Source organism: Hyla sarda, chromosome 9 (genome assembly GCF_029499605.1).
Source record: "Hyla sarda isolate aHylSar1 chromosome 9, aHylSar1.hap1, whole genome shotgun sequence".
NCBI classification, from domain to species: domain Eukaryota; kingdom Metazoa; phylum Chordata; class Amphibia; order Anura; family Hylidae; genus Hyla; species Hyla sarda.
The window spans coordinates 41122399-41146138 of record NC_079197.1 but is presented as its reverse complement, the minus strand read 5'-3'; the positions used below and the strand labels follow the sequence as shown (position 1 = coordinate 41146138).

The 23740-nt window shown below is 40.1% G+C and overlaps 1 protein-coding gene across 1 annotated transcript in view; it reads right to left on the bottom strand.

Annotated features, from left to right (window-relative positions):
• Positions 1–22232, bottom strand: part of F8 (coagulation factor VIII) — a 97185-nt gene extending 74953 nt beyond the window's left edge. Inside the window, exons 1-9 of the mRNA XM_056539178.1 lie at positions 22055–22232; positions 18258–18349; positions 10394–10516; positions 7987–8199; positions 7274–7345; positions 3707–3784; positions 2625–2846; positions 1647–1902; positions 800–929 (exon numbers count right to left, since the gene is read on the bottom strand). Coding sequence (XP_056395153.1) covers positions 800–929; positions 1647–1902; positions 2625–2846; positions 3707–3784; positions 7274–7345; positions 7987–8199; positions 10394–10516; positions 18258–18349; positions 22055–22188 — 1320 coding nt within the window. The 5' untranslated portion in view covers positions 22189–22232. The remainder of the gene's footprint in view (positions 1–799; positions 930–1646; positions 1903–2624; positions 2847–3706; positions 3785–7273; positions 7346–7986; positions 8200–10393; positions 10517–18257; positions 18350–22054) is intronic.
• Positions 22233–23740: the final 1508 nt, after the last annotated feature.

Genomic DNA, 23740 nt, shown 5'->3' with positions numbered 1-23740 from the left:
TTTTTTTTTTGCGTAATTTACAAATCTGTTTAACTTTCTGGCACCTGTTGATTAAAAAAAATGTTTTCCACTGGAGTACCCCTTTAAGTACCCTCAACAGGTCATGATTTGAGGATATCCCATACAGAGGACACTTGTGGTGTTGCCTGATGCCCTGACCATAAGTATATCACCTGTGAAGAACTAGGGAAATGCTGAAAGCATAATCTATTGGGGGTACATGGGGACTGGGCTTGGGAAACAATGACCTATATGGTCTTCAGAATCTATGTAGAGCCGGTATCTACCACTGCATGGGAGGGGGAGGGGGGATTGGCCTGTGTATAGTCTTTTTTTAATTTAGTAATTGTATGATGATAATACGAAAAAAAAATGCTATGTGCTCTCCTGCTGTACTTCATAATCTGTTTAGGATACTTCCTCAAATCCTTTTTCAATGAAAGTCATGTGTGGAAGCATTCTGAAGGGTATGTTGAATATAAGATACAGACTTTGAGGTGTTAGTAGTAAAGCTGGTTGTCATTGGGTTCCCATTATTATTTATAATGCAAACTGGGAGTAACATGCAGCCTAATATGCCTTCCTAGATAGCCTTTGGTAGGATTGGCTATTACAATGCACAACAAAGTAAGTATGTAGTGTCCTATCTTTTTTCATCCACACCCGCGTTTTACCTCTTTGTAGATAAATGCAGTGTTACTATATGACAAAATTCTTCCTACTGTATATCACCTCATAGCTCTGGCCTTGCTTAGGGCTCCAATGAGTTGATACACTTGTTAATCTATTAGTGAAATACCCGAATTTCATCTCCAACTTCTCCTCTAAGAACAGGCCCAAGGATCCCTGTCCCAGGAATTTCTGATACTTTTGGCTGGGTGAATCGAGAGTCTGTAAATTCTTTGTACACTGCTTTAGTAAAATGCGTCCTAAATAAGAAGGGGAAAAAAACACTTATCAAACAGAGAAATGAAAACATGTTATTCCAAGAATGCAACTTTATAACTTTATACTTTATATGCCAAGTCTACAGTATACTCACTTTTCTCATGGAGTTTTTTCAGTTCTTTTTTTCCCTATTGATAATTTGAACCCTTAAAGGGTACTCTGCCCCTAGACATCTTATCCCCTATCCAAAGGGGGATCACAGTCCTGCCGCTGGGGACCCCCACGATCTCCCTGCTCTACCCATTCAGAGCGTCGGGTGCAGTGCCGGAGGCTCGTGACATCACGGTCATGCCCCACTCATGAAGTCACGGCCACGCCCCCTCAATGCATGTCTATGGGAGGGGGCGTAGACTTGCATTGAGGGGGCATGGCCGTGATGTGACAAGCGGGGTGTGACCGTGACGTCACGAGCCTCCGCATAGCCAGTCATCTGGCATGGAGTAAAATTTGCTCCGTGCACCGGATGTCTAGGATGCTGCAGCCGAGATCGCGGGGGTGCCACCTTTGGATAGGGGATGAGATGTCTAGGAGCGGAGTACCTGATTAAGAGACAGAGGAGCACAGTGCTTCTTGGCAATAGGTGGGGGTGGCAAAATTAGGAACATATTTTTGTAATATGCCACCAATGTTTATTAAAAGCCAACATCTTTAATAACATTATAGTGTATTAATGATTTTCCATTTCATTTTTTACTAACTTTTTGTCATTTCTTTCTTGCTGATAGTCCCATTCCATCTCTATGGCTGCAATATAATGTGTCCATGTGACTGGTTTACGTTTCCCATGAGATCTTACATGAACATCAGGGACATCATTGCTCCCAACTATTTCAAATACTGTCGACTCGTAATACTCATCATCATAATCATCTTCATCATCATTTTCTAATACACGCATCCGCTTTTCAGACTCAGTTACACAGTCTTCAACTCTGATCAGAGATGTCAGTTTTCCTGTTGAGAAGATACGAACATTTTATTAGTTGAAAAAACATAAGAAATGAAACAAATGGAGAACAAATGGAGCAGGGGGTCTCATCAGGTGTGGCAATGCCACCTATGGGCAGCCTCATACAGGCTCTATAGTAGGTGCATTTAGTACCCACCAGTTTAAACTTTTCTGGGCATCTTTTAAATACCACTATGTAAAGTGCAATTTAAAGGGGTTATCCAAGATAAGAAAAACATAGCTGCTTTTTTTCAGAAACAGCACCAATCTTGCCGTCAGTTTGTGTGTGATATTGCAGCTCAGTTCTGTTGACATGAAAGCAGCTGAGTTGGGGTATGTTCACACTGCATAATTCCTGTGGAATCTTCTGCGAGACCCATTCACACTGAGGCGAACAATTCTGCCACTGAAATAGTTCAGCGCAGAAAGAACATGCTCATTCTTTGCAATGAAGTCCGCGAGCACTGCATAGCTGTCAATGGTGATGGCGCAGTGCCGTGCGGTCCTACCACCGAAGTATTTTCGCCGGCAGCCACCAGATGAAACCTCTGCTTGCAGAATTCTGCGAGTGGAGATTCCACAGTGTGAACATACCCTTATAATACCACACACTTACTGAGAACAGGTGTGGTGCTGTTTTTGCTGTTGTATGAACCAATCAGCCATTATTTTCTTATCCTGGATAAACCCTTTAATGTATATATTACAAATGATCGTGTGTAGGTACCTTCTGGATGTGCCCACGTTTGGCAGGATAGTTTGTACACGCCTTTGTCTCCTGGGTGCACAATGGCTGTTTGAAAACTAAAGGCAGTAACTGGAAGTACAGGGACACGTTGGTCTCTTATCACGAAGCTATGTCTCTCCAGAGAAATGCTGTGAACATCGAAATGTGTCCCAAATCCAATGACATGCAAATGCGTTGGCTTCTTAAGGCATATGTTCTGTTCTAGAAAATGGAAAAAAGAAAGAAAACTTTTTAACGCATTGTATTAGAAAGTCTTAGTAGCATGAATAACATAAAAATCTAAAATAAACAAAATCAATTTTTATCTAATAAATTAATTACCATTTTTTGTACCAAACAGATGTAGCAATATTTCTAAAAACTAGCCATGTTGCAAATCATCTTTTAAAATAAACCTGCAATCCATAAACAATCCAGCTTGAAGATTGGTTCCGCAGGAATTGAGTTTTACTTACATTTCACAAGTATATTAAAGGGGTACTCCACTGGCCAGCGTTTGGAACTAAATGTTTGGAATGCTGTTTTCGCTCTGTGAGGGCTGTCATGCCCTCCCCATAGACTTGCATTGAGAGGGCGTGGCTGTGATGTCATTGAGGAGCGTGGCCGACCCCTGCAGGGCAAAAACTGCGTTCGGAACAATTAGTTCCGAACGCTGGCCAGTGGAGTACCTCTTTAAACAATTTCCTTTGCTGACCATATGTTGAGTAACGATGGCTCTTCATTTAAAGGTGTTGTCCTAGGATTAAAGCTCATAACCTATTTCAAAAACAGATAAGTATCTGATTGGGGGGTGACCGTTAGGAACCCCACTGATCACAAAAATTGGGGTCCCATGTCTCCCAGTGTGAATGGGGTGGCGGCTGTGCATGCACACTGCTGTCCCATTCAACAGGGACAGTGAAACCCCTTCTTATGATTCACTGATCAGATGTTCATGAGCTATCTTAGTGATAATAAAGAAACAAAACTTATTGTTAAGTTGAAAAAATTGTTAAAGAACTGTCAGATAGACAAGAGGAAGCTGATCACAAGTGTTTAATAATGTTTAAATTAGTTTTTACCTGGAATGGAGCCATTTATATGTCCATTAATAGTATGGAGTGGTTCTACTGTGACATCATTTGCATAGTGGCTGTGGCCTACATGGAGAAGAAATTTTGAGAGCTGATTATTTCCTTGATATGATAATGGGAGCTGATTGATCCACATAGCATTTTTCAATTCCCCTATATACATTAGATAAATGTCACTGTTGGGTATAAAAGCAAACTGTACATTCCCTGGAGCTGATGTTGGTTGCCAAAAATATTCCATTGTCTTTTTATTTTCATGCAAGTGTTAAGGAGGTGGTGGCAGGCTTATTAAGTGTCACAGCCTGGCAAATTTCCTTGCTTGCTCTCACTTCCCAGCACTTCCTTAATTGATGTACAACCAAGGAAGTATGCCAGGCTGTGGCACTTAAGTAGGTCAGCACCACCTCCTTGACACTTAGCAAGTGATGAACTGGTAACTAGTGAAAAAAAAAAAAAAGCCAACAAGCAATAAACTAATAATTAGTAAATGAACAGCTCCCCTACAAAGAGGGAGACCACCCCAGTCCAGTGTGTAAATAACAATTAGACAGGAAAGAATAGGGAGTGTAAATTGTGCGCTGCTGTTAGGTCTAAGGAAAAACAAATTAATGATTCCGTTACATCCTACCAGTAGGGGATTTAGCAGGCAGATACACTGTATAAGAGCAATCTGATTACCTACCAGAGAGTAATCTGGAAGCGCTCTCATGCATGGCCAAACTTAAAATTGTTTATCCAAAGGCCAAATACTGAGAAATTCTGGTGTCTAAATGGTAGTGAAAAATAAAAATGGGATAGAGCTCCAAGAAGCAGTGGTGCAGATATAGTCCAAAGGTATTGATTTCCTCTCTGCATAGGAATTGGATACTGACCTGGTCAAATGGGCTTTGACAAAGGTAGGTGGAAGATTTTCATCTTCCCTGAACTCCAAGGACCTTTCCACATAGATCCAGAGGCATCTGGCTATGTTAAACGAGTATTCCAGTGCATAATAACTTATCCCCTATCCAAAGCATAGGGGATAAGTTATTGATCACAGGGGGTCCGAGCACTGGGGCCCCCGGGATCTCCTGGACGGGGCCGCGGCAGTCTGCAGAAGGTGAAGTTTCGTCCCCAGCAGAAAGCCGTGGCAGACACACCCCCTCCATGTACCTCTATGGTGTACATGGAGAGGGGGGGTGTCGGCCACCGAGTCATGCTGGGACGGAACGCCCCCTTTCCAGCATACTGCTGTGGCCCCGTCCAGGAGATCCCAGGGGCCCCATCGCTCAACCCCCCCGCGATCTATAACTTATCCCCCATCCTTTGGATAGGGGATAAGTTATTTTGCACTACAGATATCCTTTAAGGAAATGCAATGCCCTCTCTAACGAGGAGGAAAGATACGGACTGAGTAAAGGCAAAGAAATTATATGCTTTATATTCCTAAAAAAGGAACTTTGGGCAGAAAGGTTGGGAAAAACCTCAAAAGCACCAGATCATCATCATCAGTCATCAACTTGATCCAATTAGGTTGAATCAGGGACTTCCCATCTATAAGGTGATGCTACCATGTGAGGGAAAGATAAAAGGAACAAAACTAGGAGCACCTTCTGTTAAGCGTCACTGGGCTGTGATTCTAACTAAAAAGGTCGAAGATGCCATAATTCCCACAGAACCACATTTGTCCTTAGTACGGATGGTTACCCTCCAGGGTACCAAGAGGAACTCTGTGTCTCTCTGAACATGTTCTCACCACTAAGGGAGAGGTGTAGAGTCATCTAGTCTATGATGAACTGCAAAAACTTCACTACTGATGCTGGCTGAATGTTGAACTTGCGCCAATTGTTTAGCCATCGAAGATGTAGTAGAAAAGTTAGAGCCTGATGAAGATGACAGGCAGGAATTGCTTTGGAGGATGCCTTGTTTAATGTCCAAGTATTGGGCATTCTCTAGCCTTTGTAATCTGAGGGCGCCTCATAACCACAACCTTGGTGAAGGTGTGTGGTATCAAAGAAATTCCATATGGCAGTTCTACAAATTGAAGATGTCTCAAAACTCCTTTAAGCCTACTCTACTGGACCCAGGATTGATAGGAATATGAAGGCTGGCTTCCTTTAGGGCTAATATCGCCATGAAATCTCCAGGCCTGAAGATATTTACTACAGACTGGATAGTTTCCATCTGGAAATGCTTTACCTATATGTAATGATTTGGGTATCTTGAATCGATAATCATGCACCATCCTCCACCTGGTTTAGGAACTAGGAAAACAAGAGATGTTCCTGTTCCATGTTCAGTTAAAGTCACAGACTCTAATGCTCCCTTCTGCAGATATTCCAGAATAGAACCTTCCAGAATCCTTGTTTTTCATAAAGAAATTGTCTTGTTCTGACAAACTTCTTTGGAGATCGAGACCAAGTTTATGGAATACCCCTCTGACACTTTTCTTAGGACACAAGGGTCCCTAATGTTTTGAGACTAAATCTCTTGAAAATGATGGAGATGACCTCCAACACGAAGATCTGGAAGGGAACATGGGAAGGAAATTACATCTAAAGAAGAAGAAAAATGTTTCTATTAAATCCTAAAAATGAAAAAGATTAAGTTAGAAGAAAAAGCTTTTTCACAATACCCTGCTAGAAGCAGTAATGGGGAAAAAAGCATGCAAGGCACAATAAAGTCTCAAAGGCAAAACAAAGAGAACAATCTCAAAGAGACAGCTGAGCATAAACTGAGAGCACTTCACCTAGCACTTAGTGTCGAAGTGCCAGGGACGAATCGGAAGTGACATGTGACGTCACCTCCACAAGATGGTGTCACCCACAAGATGGTGTCACCCACTAGCTGCACGCATGGAGCAGAGAGAGTGGATCCCCTAGAGCAAGAAGGGGACAGCACGAAAAACAGACATAGAAACATCCTGCAGACCTTGGTAAAACAAAGGGGAAATGGCTACAGAGGTGATCACCAACAGTCCTACTGTCCCTTTTTATAGGGGAGCTGTTAATTTACTCATTATTAGTTATTAGTCTATGGCTTGTTGGCCCTTTTCTTTTCCAAAAAAGCTCCACTGGTCCTACCAGTTACCTTATCGCTATACAACAGTGCCTGTAGCTCATAGCACAAAATGGGTTCCTTTAGGGTATGGTCACATCTGCCATTTTTTGCTGCGTATTTGCTGCTGACTTCAATGAGTAGGAAAATACGCAGCAGCAAATACGCAGCAAAATACAGCATATGTGACCCTACCCTTACAGCTATGTTTGCAGCTGAAATTGTGCTTGCGCATTATGTTGCCACCTATTGACTTGAATGAGAAGCAACATAATGTGCTTGCAGATTTTCAGCTGCAGAAATTCCACTTGTGGAATTTGGCAATGGAGAAGCCGCAACGGGAACAGTGCCCAAAATGGCATTCAAAAAAATTTTTTTTACTGAAGGTTGTCATTAGGGGGAAGCATTTTCTAAATCAGATAACATTAAACGAAAAAAGTAAGTTTATATACTTATCCAGAGTATGATCATTTATAGATGATGATGATTATTATTATTATAATTATTATTATTTTGTACCTTCATCAAATACTGCTAGAACAATTATTTTTTCCTGTACTCCATGTTGATGTCCATCTTCTGTAAGGGATCCTATGAGTTTGAAAATACAAGTCTTACAATAGTCTTAAAATATTCAAGAATTTTTTTTATATTAACAAGTAGAATCACATTAACTATTTTCCTTTCAAAATACTTTAAATCATTTTTTTCACTGATCACATCATTCTGCTTAAGACATGTAATTACAGCCAAGCGTATAGCCAAATTATTGTCTTTTTTCTCCCTCATGTCTATGGGGATGCAGGAGGGGGGTATGTTGGTATATTTGTATTTTTTTTTTATTTTTTTTTTTACAATATTTGTATTTTTGAATAAATGCAAATACTATGTGGCAATATTTTTTTAAATTAAAAGTCAATATTATTTGTAGACTACATACCAGTATCTTGCAATTCCTCCTATCGAATGCCAACAGATCATAACATATCTAATCCCAACATTGATAACATATCTAATTAATATGCCACCAGTATTATTGATTGAAAAATAATTTTAAAGCAATGATTTTATTATTGTTTTGATGCTCTTATGTGCTATTGTTTGAACACTATTTGGCAATATAATTTAGGCATTGCATAGGGGTGTTATGCAAAAACTAAATAATGGTATTATGTAGGTCCTGGATTGAAACATTTAAAAGCTTTGTGGCAGTGCAATTTAGTATATCTTACCTGGTTTACAAATGAGTATTGCTCCAACTAAACCAGAATTGATGTCATAGGAGGAATTACTGTGAGAATAATAAGCAGAAGTTATACAAATGGGGTCAGATTCAGCTGGCCCATAGTTTTCTGGAATTTTCCAAATGTAAGTGTATGCTTTTCCAGGTGGAACAGCATCATCTGCCTTCTCCAATCTGCCAGTTCCATCTCTGTATCCAGCGCCTAAAGAGTGAAAAATGAATATTAGTTGTTGTCATTTGATGTTACTATTGGAGCAGAAATTAGGAAATTTAGGAGCTGCTATCAGGAAATGTGTCAGAGTGCGGCTGAAGCTACATGCTATGCAGAAGTCTCCTGCATTGAGAAAAAAACTTGACTTAGGAATGGAGCAAATCCTAACAAAGAGAGAGCTTTGCAAGAGTCTGCAAAGTGTGCTGCAGTAACAGAAAGACACAATAGTTATTAAATGGCTGTAATGTGTGAGGTGGAATCTTAACTGTGTATGTCAGCGTGGAAGTATATTTGTTGGTGTTTTGACACTGCTGTCTTGGATGTGCTGCATATGGGATATTCATGATATGATGTATAAGCATTGTGTTGTACTCTGAGGTGTTGTGCCCTATCTGTTCAAGCCCTATGACAACTAGTTAGTCATGTGCTGTTGAGCCTGATACTTGGTGGTGCCACTTTGCATGGATGGCAGGGGGTAACAGCAGACTGTGGAGGAGGTTCATGCTGAAGTAAAAGGGAAGTACTGAGGATCTGAAGTGCTGTACTACAGCATCATTGTAAGGATGCAAATAAATGTAAATGAGGTTTGTTTTGGTGCCAAGGGGGCTGAGGGTGAATAGTATCAAATTGACCTTTGTTTGACCTGTGTGATATGTTTGGCCTGTCTGTTAAATGGAGTGTGAGTGAGCTGGAGGTCATAGTGAGCTTCATCAGGGGACATAAGTGAGCTGGAGGTCATAGTGAGCTTCATCAGGGGACATAAGTGAGCTGGAGGTCATAGTGAGCTTCATCAGGGGACATAAGTGAGCTGGAGGTCACAGTGAGCTTTATCAGGGCGTATCAACGAGCTAGAAACCAGAGCAGCCTGTCTGTCATAGGCTAGAGGATGAAGGATCCATTGTGAGACTGTCAATAGGCTGGAGATGCTGAAAGTTTTAGTAGAGACCTTCATTCTTGCATTTCACTGGTTTAACTCATGTGCTTTTTGGAGATCCAGAGGCAGTGCTGTTGGGTGTCTACCTATGGGTCCCTGTAGGTGTCGCTGAGAAGCAGATGGTATGCTGACTCTGGAATGGAACAATCGTTCTGTTACTGAAATAGAACTAGCAGTAGGACAGTCCTAACCATGGGTAGAGACAACTTGTTATGTTGTTGCTACAGCAGTGGAGGATAAGCACATTTGTCAACTTTGGAAGTGAGTCAATTTTGGGAAGTCTGCTGGGACGGCGAGAGATGTCAGCACAGAAAGGGTTGGGTTGTGTTTAACTAATACCCAGGGAGGCTAAAACTGTGACTGGGAGGAACCAGTGTGCAGTGTCTGGCAGGACTGTGGCTCCCTTAAGGCCTGTGGTGTGACCTGGTCACTGTAATTCCGTAATAATGTATACTGGACAGGAGTAGGAGGGGTCTCATTAAAGGGGTACTCCCATGGAAAACTTTTTTTTTTTTTTAAATCAACTGGTGCAGGAAAGTTAAACAGATTTGTAAATCACTTCTATTAAAAAATCTTAATACTTCCAGTACTTTTTAGGGGCTGTATACTAAAGAGAAATCCAAATAAGAAATGCCTTTCCTCTGATGTCATGACAACAGTGCTTTTTGCTGACCTCTGCTGTCCAATTTAGGAACTGTCCAGAGCAGGAAAAAATCCCCATAGCAAACATATGCTGCTCTGGACAGTTCCTAAAAAGGACAGCAGAGGTCAGCAGAGAGCACTGTGGTCATGACATCAGAGGAAATGCATTTCTTTTTTGGATTTCTCTTTAGTATACAGCCCCTAAAAAGTACTGGAAGGATTACATTTTTTTAATAGAAGTGATTTATAAATCTGTTTCACTTACTGGCACCAGTTGATAAAAAAAAAAAAAGTTTTCCACGGGAGTACCCCTTTAATGGAACACGTTTAATAGAGTGACTCCCCCTCCTCCTGCAGATTTAGTATAATCATGTACTATGTATTACCAGTTTGTGTTAAAATGATAGAATTTACAGTGTTTTTGTGTAAAAGACTGTAGAAGTGGGGCCCTCAAGTTATGTTCTGGAACATTCAAGTAATATTGCCATCTACAGATAAGGACACTGATGAGATGTATTTTCTTAAACATCTCCATTAGTTTATCTATCTATGCAAAAAATAAAAAATAAGAACTGATTAATTTGAGGTGCCATACAATGGCGTTCTCACCTTCTGATCTTTTCCCATATGACACCCCAATGCCGTGTAGACTGCATGGAATACTTGCAAGATTCTTAAAGTGAATAACAACATCATCAAATGTTTCAACGCGAATTGTGGGACCCAATAGACCTTAAAAAAGAGGGTAAAATATATAGATATGCAACTGGGACTTAAACATTCCAAAATACATGACAAGCTATAGACCTGTTTCGGCATGTAAACAGCCCTTGCACTTAACTGTATCTACATAAAAATTTTGGACATAAAATTATACTGTGTGGAAGGTAAGTAATATTTTCCGATTGAATTCAAATGAAAAAAATTTCATTTTGGGGACATTTTACATCTCAAAAAAGGCCCAAAAAGCAAGGGGGATTTATCAAGGCTTGCATGTCAGTTGTCTGACTTTTCTGTGTTTTACTACTATAAAACATGGTTGGCATGGTTTAAGTGTAGTTAGTCTTTGACAACTTTTAGTAGACTTTAGACTGTGCCTTGTTTCCCATTTCCTTTATAACATTTCACACTTTCCTGGCCATGCCCACTGTTCTAGCCTTTTTCAATTTTAAACATATGCTTGAAAAAATACTTTAAAAGGGGCATAAAAATATAGTGAATTTGTGGACAGAGGTGTGACATGCAAAGGATTGCAGATTGCATGAAAATTTTGGCACAACCATAATAGTAAATGTGGGCCATCGCCTTTTGTAATACCATCCAAATAGAACATAGCCACATGTTATACTAAAGGGGTTATCCAGGAATAGAAAAACACAACTAATTTCTTTCAAAAGCAGCTCTACATTTGTCCCTAGGTTGGGTGTGGTTTTACAACTTGGCTCCATTCACTTCAATGGAATTGAGCTGCAGAACCACACCCAACCTGGAGACAGACGGGAAGTAGCTCTGTTTTTCTATTCCTGGATAACCCCTTTAAACACTGTTGTGGAACAATATTAAACATAGTTTATAAATAAAGGTAAACAAAATTCAACATATGACATCATCACAACATCAGAACACAGCTTCAGAATAAAAAAATATATAACTTTTCATCATAGAAAATAACATTTATTTTTGTGGCTAAAACTGAAATATTTTATTGACACCACTTGGTCCCAATACTGTAGAACTGAGCTTTATCTTTAGTAATGGCCTTTTTTGGGGTCCTGTCTGTGGCTCCTAGTACTCAGATATCCCCTAGGACTTACAGTAACCATTGTTATTTTTTGTAACAATTAAGTTGCAAAGGTCTTGAGACAGCTCTTTGCTCTTACCTATCATGAGATGTGGGGCTAGATTGCTTTTCAATTACTGATAGATGTCAGCTGTTCTCTTGGCTTTCCATGCCTTATTTCACTTTTTTCATGTGTCTAATACGTTCTTTCGCAGTGTCATTTCACATTATTACACATTGCTTCATTTTGGGGCTTATTTGTTTTAGTTTCTTTGTGTGTATGGATTACTTGCGTTGTTATCCATATCTGGTGAAAGTTTCATGTCAATAAATATATTTAGGAAGAAAAAGGTTGACATGTTCAATACTTATTTTACACACTGTGCAGTTAAAAGGGGTTTTCTGTAACATTTAATTAATGACCTATCTAAAGACCCTCCCCAATCAGGTGTATGGTGCTCAATAATATACAGTGAATGGAGCTGAAAGCCCTGTTCCCTTCAATGGATAGTGGAGGGGTGCATAGTTGCAGCTCAGCTCCCATTAAAGTGAATTGGAGCCAAGTTGCAGTTGCCCAGCGCCCCAACTATACAATGAATGGTGCAGGGCTTCTGGCCACATTCTTTGTATAGTGTAGGATGCCATGCTGATCAACTGGGGTGCTGAGTGTTAGCACCTTGCTGATGAGGGATTTGTGGCCTATACTGTGGAGAGTCCAAAAAGTCCTGGAAAACACCTTTAATTTGGCAAGAGTTGATGGAGTTGGAAGTTTTTATCTCCGCCTTGAATCAGAATAAGCATAATATCAAATTGACTTACAGTAAAGAAAAAAATTGCTTATTTTATTTATATTCTACAGCAAAGATAACATGACCAACACAGTACTACAGGCATCATCCACACATCCTCAATACCTCATAAGATAAATCCCAGTGGGACAAAGAGAGTAAAGCAACATATATATATATATCCATAACGCATACCTGTACTGGTTCTATAAGGCAACTGGATCTGTATGCCACTGTGAAATGCTTTCCTAGTGTATCTCCCTCTCATTATCAAAAGAGAAGAAGTGCATCCAGCTCACCCCATACAAGTCGACCAGAGCATGGATCCCAGTGTAGGACAACACTAGAATGTCATAGTGAAAAGGAAGAAGCGGTTCCAGCTCATCAGATGCTAAATCGGTAGGATTTACATGGCATAACATGTGTAAATAACACACATATTATATGAATAAAACTGATTGTGATAATTTAATTAATGCAATGATAAATTCCTATTGGTTTTGATGTATATAAAACATTTGTATGTCTACTGCCCCCTTTATTGAAAAGCTGAGGAACGTGCTCTCTATCATCCAAGTGCAAGAAAAAAGTGCAAACGTGTCACACTTCGTGCACAAGGATGTGGTCCATCGCAAAGCCCTTCTCCTAAAGGAGAGAGGCCCCACAACGAAACCGCCTTTTCCCTCCGAGCCAAAAGGCACCTGCAAGGGTCCAGGCTCAATGTCCCTTTTCACCGAAGCTACTAGAGGACCACAAGTGCTCTTGGCATCATCCTAGGCTTTAGCCCAAGAATCCACCCGCAGAGCCATATACAATGGCATCCTGCCCATGCAGGAATGCCCGGGGTTTGCTGGGAGGTGTGGAACCGAATGGCCACACACACCTCCCCCGAACCACCAGGAGGGACACCCAGAAGGGCTTACCGCATCCTGACAAATCCTGTGACAAAACAACACGTAAAAGTGGCACAGTGAAAAAAAAAAACAAGCAATAAATTGTGGTGGCCCAGTCAGGCAGCCTCCTTCAGTGTTTCCAGGGCCCCCTGCATTAGTTTCCCCATTGTGAATATGTTGTACTGTATAAAATGTGTTATCACTTTAAGAGTTATACCATGTGATATGTCATGTGATTGTTACCCAGTAGGTATCAGTGACCAGGTGATTCCAGGGGTGACCTATGGGCTCCGTGCTAGTCTCCCCCATATAAGCCCTGGGTGGAGCTAGTTCTCTCTCTTTTGCACCAAGTCTTTGCTGAGGTCAGTCGTGCCTAGTGTGTGTGTCCAGAGTATTGGAGGCCTCAAGTAAAGTCCTGCAGCCACAGTCAAGTGCAAGTAAGCTAAACCTGCAGCTTTGTCCATCATCAGTCAAGTCAGTCTCTGTGAAACTGTCAAGCAATGTGGCCTGCACTAATTTGCCTAGTCCTACTACAAGCCCAGAAAGCCCTTAAGGTCTCTGAGTCAATGGTCACCTCCTTGGGCACTGGCTTAGCTGTATAGACTTTACCAACTGTCTACCATCATTAAAGCTACCATTGTCCGTAAGTTTGCATCAGAGTCTTTAATGCCCCCATGCCTAGCCCAGGATCAAGCGGTATACCTTTGGGTGGTTATAGGCTAAACCATGCCCTGGCGTCACGAATACATAGGGTAATGCCATCTGCCCTGCACCTCACACCCTGCCACCACAAAATAAATAAGTGAATGTGTGCCTTGAGGTATGGCCCGGTCTACGGCCCCCAGAAAAAGCATTCCTAGCTAAATATTTGTGTCAGAGGTGATGGGTTTCCTATAATACATTTTTCCACTATGGTTTTAGGTTGTACATTTACGATGGTTTGGTGTTTTTGACCTCTTAAGGACCCAGGGTCCCCACATCACACCGGGTTGGTCCCGGCTGACCCTGGGCATCGATCCTTGTACCGCGTGCTGTTAACCCTTCAGACGCGGCGATCAAAGTTGACCGCCGCGTCTGAAAGTGAAAGTAAATGCTTCCCGGCAGCTCAGTCGGGCTGATCGGGACATCGCGATAAAATCGCGATATCCCGATCATCTAGGACGCAAGTGGAGGTCCCCTTACTTGTCTCCGCGGCATCCAATTGGGGTTTGATTGCTCCAAGCCTGAGCTACAGTCTTGAGCAATCAAGCCCCTATCTCGCTGATCCATGCAAAGCTATGGCTTTGCAGAGATCAGCATAAGAGATCAGTGTGTGCAGTGCTATAGCTCCCTATGGGACCTATAACACTGCAAAAAACAGTGAGAAAAAGGTCAACAAACCTGGTCTCTAAACTGTAGTCCTCCAGATGTTGCAAAACTACAACTCCCAGCATGCTTAGACAGCTGTTTGGGCATGCTGGGATTTGCAGTTTTGCAACAGCTGGAGGGTCACAGTTTGGAGATCGCTGTGCAGTGGTCTCTAAACTGTGGCCCTCTAGATCTTGCAAAACTACAACTCCTAGCATGCCCACACAGCAGTTTGCTGTCTGGGCATGCTGGGATTTGTAGTTTTGCAACATCTTGGGAGCCACAGTTTGGAGATAACTGTGCAGTGGTCTCTAAACTGCAGCCCTCCAGATGTTGCAAAACTGCTAATCTCAGCATGCCCATACAGCAAACAGCTGTCTCGGCATGCTGGGAGTTGTAGTTGCGTACCTCCAGCTGTCGCATAACTACATCTCCCAGCATGCCCTTCGGCGATCAGTACATGCTAGGAGTTGTAGTTTTGCAACAGCTGGAGGCACACTGGTTGGAAAATACTGAGTTAGATAACAGAAACTAACAAGGTTTACCAACCAGTGTGCCTCCAGCTGTTGCAAAAGTACAACTCCCAGCATGCACAGTCTGTTAGTACATGCTGGGAGTTGTTGTTTTGAAACAGCTGGAGGTTTGCACCCCATGTGAATGTACAGGGTACATTCAGACTGGTGGGTTTACAGTAAGTTTCCTGCTTGAAGTTTAAAAATGACACTAACATGCTGGTGTTGCCCTATACTTTTTATTTTCACAAGCGGTAAAAGGAAAAAAAGACCCCTAAAATTTGTATGACGCAATTTCTCCTGAGTACGAAAATACCCCATATGTGGGCGTAAAATGCTCTGCGGATGCACAACAAGGCTCAGTAGTGAGAGCGCACTATGTACATTTGAGGCCTAAATTGGTGATTTGCACAGGGGTGGCTGATCTTACAGCGGTTCTGACAAACGCAAAAAATAATAATTCTGGGGGTCATTTTCTCCTATTACCCCCTGTAAAAATGTAAAATGTGGGGAAAAAACAGCACTTTAGTGAAAAAATTTTTTTTTTCATTTACACATCCAACTTTAACAAAAAATCGTCAAACACCTGTGAGGTGTAAAGGCTCAATGTATCCCTTGTTACGTTCCTTGAGGGGTGTAGTTTCCAAAATAGTGTGCCATGTGTTTTTTGTTTTTTTTTTGCTGTTCTGGAACCAGAGGGGCGTCCTAAATGCGACATGCCCCACAAAAAACATTTCAGCAAAATTTGCTTTACAAAAGCCAAATGGGACTCCTTCTCTTCTGAGCATTGTAGTGTGCCAGCAGAGCCCTTGACGTCCACACATGGGGTATTTCCATACTCAGAAGAGATGGAGTTACACATTTTGGGGGGCATTTTCTCCTAATACCCCTTGAAAAAATAAAAAATTTGGGGGGAAACTAATATTTTAGTGAAAAAAATATATAATTTACACATACAACTTTAACGAAAAGTCGTCAAACACCTGTGGGGTGTTAAGGCTCACTGTACCCCTTGTTACATTCCTTGATGGGTGTAGTTTCCAAAATAGTATGCCATGAGTTTTTTTTTTTTTTTTTACTGTTCTGGCACCATAGGGGCTTCTTAAATGTGATATGCCCCCCAAAAACCATTTCAGAAAAACTCACTCTCCAAAATCCCATTGTCGCTCCTTCCCTTCTGAGCCCTCTAGTGCACCCACAGAGCACTTGACATACACATATGAAGTATTTCCTTACTCGAGAGAAATTGGGTTACATATTTTAGGAAGATTTCTCTCCTTTTACCCCTTGTAAAAATTCAAACACTGGGTCTACAAGAACATGCCAGTGTAAAAAGTGAAACAAATCGAAATTTTCAATTTTTTTCATAAACTTTTGGATTTTTTCACCAAGAAATAATGCAAGTATCGACAAAATTTTACCACTAACATAAAGTAGAATATGTCACGAAAAAACAATCTCGGAATCAGAATTTAAAGTAAAAGCATCCCAGAGTTATTAATGCTTAAAGTGACAGTGGTCAGATGTTCAAAAAATGTCCGGGTCCTACAGTAATGGATCAACTGTGAAACAGTTGCATATCGACTCCCAAAACACATTGTTGGATAGAAGACAGAACAGCAGGATGATTCTGACTATACATACTGTATAAATTAGCTATTTAAGTGTTGCTCTGCATCTTGTCCCCTTCACTTAAATTTCACTTAAAATTATTCAATGGAAAAGCTATTAAAGGGGTACTCCGGGGAAAACCTTTTTTCTTTTAAATCAACTGGTGCCAGAAAGTTAAACAGATTTGTAAATTACTTCTGTTAAAAAATCTTAATCCTTCCTGTACTTATTAGCTGCTGAATACTACAGAGGAAATTCTTTTCTTTTTGGAATTCTCTCTGATGACATCGCGAGCACAGTGCTCTTTGCTGACGTCATTATAATAATAATAACTCTTTATTTAATTATTGTTGTCCTTAGTGGGATTTGAATCCAAGGCCCCAGCGCTGCAAGGCAGCTGTGCTAACCACTGAGTCACCATGCTGCCCTTAGCATACATCTGCTATGCACGGTTGCTAAAATGGACAGAGATGTCAGCAGAGAGCACTGTGCTCGTGATGTCATCAGTGTTCCAAAAAGAAAGGAATTTCCTCTGCAGCATTCAGCAGCTAATAAGTACTGGAAGGATTAAGATTTTTTAATAGAAGTAATTTACAAATAGGTTTAACTTTCTGCCACCAGTTGATTTAAAAGAAAAAAGGTTTTCACCGGAGTACCCCTTTAAATACAACACTAAGCAAAACCTAGACAGCAGAAAAAGGAAAAATATTTTCACGCTAATTTGAGACTTTCATGGTGAAAGTACAGTGGTTTACTTCAACTTCCCTAAAGGCCGGATCCCATCTGCCATAAGATTAGATAAGCATCTCACCTCAGACGGCAGATTCTTAAGACTCATAGGGGGCGGCACCATATGCCCTGTCGGATAATGGTCAATAGAATCCAAAATATTGCACTGGCAGAGCATCTGGGTGCATTGCATGGATGGAAGTGCCTGGTACTCGTGGCACCAGTTTGTTTATGAATTCTATTGGCCATCATCTTTTTTGGGGGGGTATTTATCCCTCCCTTCCACCTCACTGCTCCAATAAGAAGGACAGCAAAACAACACTCCAGGTTTTGTGCACTACAAATTACAATAGGGATCCTTTATACAGGGGTTTATAGTGGAATCTATACTACATTGGTATTTATGATTGACCGTGCATTTCCTTGGCAATATCTATGTTCATGAATTGTATTTGTATATTTAACTTATATATTTTTTGCCTTCAGTATTTTATGAATGCATATGAATTGCGTACAAATCTAATATGGCAAGAGATATGAGTGTCCTCTTTTTTAAGTTTTAATGTCTTCCTCACGTAAAGTTTTGGGCACCTGCAGCTTGAAGATATGCTGACACATACCACCCCCAACTTGACACACACTTGTTTAGCATACATTGGATATGGATACTTCGATGTTTAAGAGAATTTGCATTCACATACAGTGAATGTACAGTACTAATGTGGGCAGAGCATACCTGTAAATAATAGATTCATCTGCACTTGCAGTATACTGTACGTATTATTTTCATGCAGTACATGAAAACATTCATACCTGTCCAGTGATCCTGAGGTTTCATGTCTGTGAATCTTTCATCTGTGTACTCCACGTAAACTGCTTTTTTGTATATTTGCGAATCAGGTGGCCTTAAATATACAATCAGAAAGCACATACCTTAGACATAGTACTATTCTATTATTGTATTTAATATAATTTATTAGTAACTGCTTAACAAAAAATTATATACTTGTAACATTATACTCTTCCCTATTTAGGCATTTTATGGTCATTTTACCATCATCAATGATGTGCTCGTGCTGCATAATAAATAATTTTACATAAATAATAATTTAATATAATAATTAATAATAACAATTAAAGTTATTGGACTTTGTTGGGCACCATTTGTGTCCAGCATAAAAAAGGATCTGGCACCTCTGTTATCTTTTTGTTTTGTCTGTGATGGAACAGACCAATGGAAAGAGTTAGACAAATGTGAATAGGGCCTTAAGGCCCTTTTAAATGGGCTGAATAGGCCCTGGTAATGCACTAAGATAGTAAGCCCCCTCTAGATCAGCACACTTTGTGATTGTATGGAGTATGACTGGAAAACTGCTGCCTAAAACTACCAGTTAGCCAGTTCCTTTGACATTTTGCTGGAGCCCCAGCTTCATCAGAAAGGACTGGTGACTAACCTTAGCCACCAGTCCTTTCTTATGAAGCCGGGGCTCCAGCGAAATGTCAAAGGAACTGGCTAACTGGTAGTTTTAAGCAGCAGTTTTCCAGTCATACTCCATACAATCACAAATTGTGCTGATCTAGAGGGGCCTTACTTTATTAGTGCACCCCCTTTATAAACAAAATGGAAGTTATACAGCATACATAGGAGATAGACTGGAACTGTCGTTTTAAATTATAGTGTGGTCCTGACATCTAGTGGACAATCTATTACCTACAAAGTGTTCATATGAGTATTAACACATATTTTAACTTGCACCAAATAAAAGTTATATTTTAAAATTTATAGGGAGGGTTCTAGTTTAGGGTACTCCTTTAGGGGTTTCCCCTAAAGTTGTTGTAAAATTGTTGTTATCCTGGTACCTCCTTGGGTTTTTCGTTGTAATAATTGGCCCTGGTAATGGGCACGACTCTGCAATTGGTGCTTGTTTGCTTAGCCTTTACACAGCTCAAGTAATCAAATGGCTGCGCCAGTGCTTGTTTGTGCAGCCCTTTATATTGACCATTTTTGGCCACACAAGACAGGGCAATGTGGGACAGATAACAATTATTTTATAGCCTGCACAAATGATACCATCAGCTGGAGAATGAGAATGTTGGTCCTTTTACACAATTTTACATAACATACAGTAGTTTATAAGATTGAAAAAAGACATCAGGTTTAACCTATAACCCTACTTTAGGCATTGAGACAGGTGCACATCAAGGGCTGTACCAGGATGTTATATCATTGTTAATTCATGGTTTAATGGTATGCCATCCCAATAGTCAGTAAAGTTCCTGTGACTCTCTATTCCCAACAATACAATAACAGCTTGTGGTCTCATATGAAAGATAAGTTTATTCAATCGGTGACCCTCAAGCTTTATATTAGGCCATTCTATGTACAGTAAGTACTGTATAGTCTGTAATATCTTCATTACCTGTTTTATATTTTGTTTATATTCACAGTCATAAATTTAACCATATACAGTATATCACATAAGTGAATACACCCCTCGCATTTTTGTATATATTTTATTGCATCTTTTCACGTGACATCACTGAAGAAATGACTTTCTGCTACAATGTAAAGTAGTGAGTGCACAGCCTGTATAACAGAGTTAATGTTGTGTCTCCTCAATATAACTCAACACACAGACATTAATGTCTAAACCTTGGAAACAAAAAATAATTACACCCCAAAGTGTCAATATTTTGTGTGGCCACCATTTTTTTCCAGCACTGCCTTAATCCATGGGCATGGAGTTCACCAGAGCTTTACAGGTGGCCAATGGAGTCCTCTTCCACTTCTCCTTGATGACATCATGGACCTGGTGGATAAGACCTTGTGCTTCCCCACCCTCCGTTTGAGGATGCCCCAATAGGTCAATAAGGTTTCGATCTGGAGCCATGCTTGGCCAATAAATCACCTTTACCCTCCGCTTCTTTAGCAAGGCAGTGGTCCTGATGTTTTAAGTAGTTTTAAACTTTATCTGTAACTTTATCTAAAACCCCTATAACTTTCTTATTTTTTATATACACGGCTGTATGAAGGCTAATTTCTTGCACAGAGATCTGTAGTTTTTATCAGCACCTCTTTTGCATATATGTCACTTTTTGATCACTTTTATTCCATTTTTTCTGGGATGGGATGTAACCAAAAATCGGAAATTTGGGACTTTTGGAGTCTTTAAATTAACGCCATTCACCGTATGAGATCGTATTTTAATTGTTCAGACATTCCTCCACATGGTGATATCAAATATGTTTATTTTTTTTACATATTTACATTTGTAAAATGGGAAAAAGGGGTGATTTATTTTTTTTATTAGGGGAGGGGCTTTAAAAACTTTCTATTCATTTTTTTTAAAGATTTTTTTGAGTTACCACAGGGGAACATTTATAGAAAACTATTGATTGCTATTAATGTTCAGTACTATGCATTGGCATAGCACTGATCAGTGATATCTGTAATCCACTTGTATAGCCTGCCAGTGCCCAGACCATACACATGGTTTGCAGCAGAGAGGCCACCATCTTGACCGGTCCAATGAGCCTCACAAAGCCCCACAGGTTCTTAAGATGTTGTAATCAGTATTGATCATGGCATCAGTAGGGTTAATGGTGGACATCAGCATGGTTGCGGATGTCCACCACTAGCGGTGGGTCCTTGGCTGCTGATAACAGAAGCCATCTTGGCCCGAACACTGTATCATCTACAGCGTTGTGTGCCAAGTACCCGGGTACAGTGACATACATGTTTGTCATGTGTCCTCTATGGGGTTAAAGTGTTAGTGTCATTAAAAAAAATCTGGCATGTCATATAGAGTCAGGATTGGATGCTAAGACCCACACCAATCGCTAGAGCAAGAATTTTCTTCCCTTCTCTCTCCTCATTGCAAGCGATCGATTAGATAGAAAGTCTATGAAGCCCATCCTACACAGCGAGGAGAGAGATGTAGAGGGAAGTGCTCAGCCACGTGCTTCTCTTCCCTTGTCTTAGAGATTAGTAGAGGTCTAAGCACTCAGACCCTGATTGATCAAAACTTTTAAAATATCATATATGTATATATATGTTTTATATATATATATATATATATATATATATATATACTGTATGTAACATATTAAAAGTTTTTTTTAAATGACAGTGAAACTTGTGTTAGTACTCTCTGCTACTTAAAATATGAAGGCTATCAGCTTCAGTAAGCCTGAGTTAAAGGAGAATTATGGCAAGAAAAAAACATATTTTAAATATACTGTTGCCCAGTTATACAACCAATGCCAAACCCCTTCATTCTTCCTCTCTAAAAAAAAATATCATACGTGAACACACAGGGCAGCAGAGAGACTTGTGTCAGGATGGAAACAACAACTTCCGCCGGAACATACAGCTACACTTTCCGTTAAAGGCAATGTTCCTGACTTTACACTATTACTACAATATACTGTAGGTATTGTAAGTAAAAAAAACAGTAGAGCCATTGTTCGACTCCAATTCTTTTGAGATTTTTTATGAGATTTGCATCAAAGAATTTGCACCATAGCAAAATTGTAAGACTGGAATTAAATACATGAAAGAAAAAAATTACAAACAAACTACATCCTTGTACTGACGTGGTAACGTTTACCTTCGTTCTCCAGAAAACACAGTCCCATCTCTGTAATTCCACAACTGTTCCACAGCAGCAATATAGAATATTCTTGTGATGGCCTCACATGTGTGACAGAAAAGTGACAGCAGGAGGAAGGTCACCGGTCTCATTGTGGGCACAAGCAGACAGAGCAGAATGTCTCACGTCTGGATGAGCCTTAATGTTCCTTTTATAAGTAGATGCCCTTCCTAGAATTTTTTTGTTCACAGCCTTTGAAAAGGAAGGAAATTTCACAGCAGGAAACCAAGGGTGTGACATGAAATTACATTGCACTTTGATGTCTATTGTGGAGAAAGTGACATTGGTTAATTTGAAAAATTTCCAATAAATACCCACATTAATAATACCAAGAAAGAATGATGGACGTTTAAATTCATAGCTTCCTCCTTAGATAACACAGAAATTGGTCTGCAAAAATGTTTTATTGGCATCATTCCTGCTTTTTTTTTTTTCTTTAAACTGAAAATGTGCATGTGGCAAATGTGGTAAAGAAAATGTCCGTCTTGGGAACAATTTGCTACAAGGCACCTAAAATGTTTTTGTGCTTATAATTTCCGATACAAATAAAAGGATAAAAAAATTAAAAGAAAATGACTGGAGTAGTCTGACCCTATAATAAAGCATTAAAGGGGTATTCCAGGAAAAACTTTTTTTTATATATCAACTGGTTCCAGAAAGTTAAACAAATTTGTAAATTACTACTATTAAAAAATCTTAATCTTTTCAATAATTATCAGCTGCTGAAGTTGAGTTGTTGTTTTCTGTCTGGCAACAGTGCTCTCTGCTGACATCTCTGCTTGTCTCGGGAACTGCACAGAGTAGAATAGGTTTGCTATGGGGATTTGCTTCTAAACTGGGCGGTTCCCGAGACACGTGTCATCAGAGAGCACTTAGACAGAAAAGAACAACTCAACTTCAGTAGCTCATAAGTACTGAAAGGATGAAGATTTTTTAATAGAAGTCATTTACAAATCTGTTTAATTTTCTGGAGCCAGTTGATATATATAAAAAAAAAAAGTTTTTCCCTGGATAACCCCTTTAAAGTTGCAAACACTCCCCTTTTAACATAAAATCACATTATATATATATATATATATATATATATATATATATATATGTGTGTGTGTGTAGGAAGGAAGGTGAGACAGCACTGGGGGTCGACCTCTGGCCGATCCACATCCACCGGTGTTCCTGTCAACTGAAACGTGAGTGTTACATATATACAAAGTCCACAAATCACAGCACCAGCCAGGTCGAGGATCATTTAAAAACTGGAAATCTTTATTGTCCCCTTCTTCAAATGCAACGTTTCAGCAGCAGTAGCCTTTATCAAGAAACTTGATAAAGGCTATTGCTACCGAAACGTTGCATCAGGATTCCTGATGAAGCAGTTCTACTGTGAAACGCATTGCATCATGGGTGAATAAACGTCAGTTCCCTTTTACTTCTGTGTTCAACGCCTTGAATCCCGTCGACCACTGGAGGTTTATTTCTATGATTGCAATTGAATTAGACGTGGAGTGGCCGCAGTCACTGGATATACTTCGTGCTCTGATCCATTGTTGCACTTGGGGGAGTGTAACCTTGTGTGGTAAGCATTAACTTTGTCCGAGCCCCCCTCGTGCAACCTCGTTAATACACTACGGAGCACTGTCTGTCTTT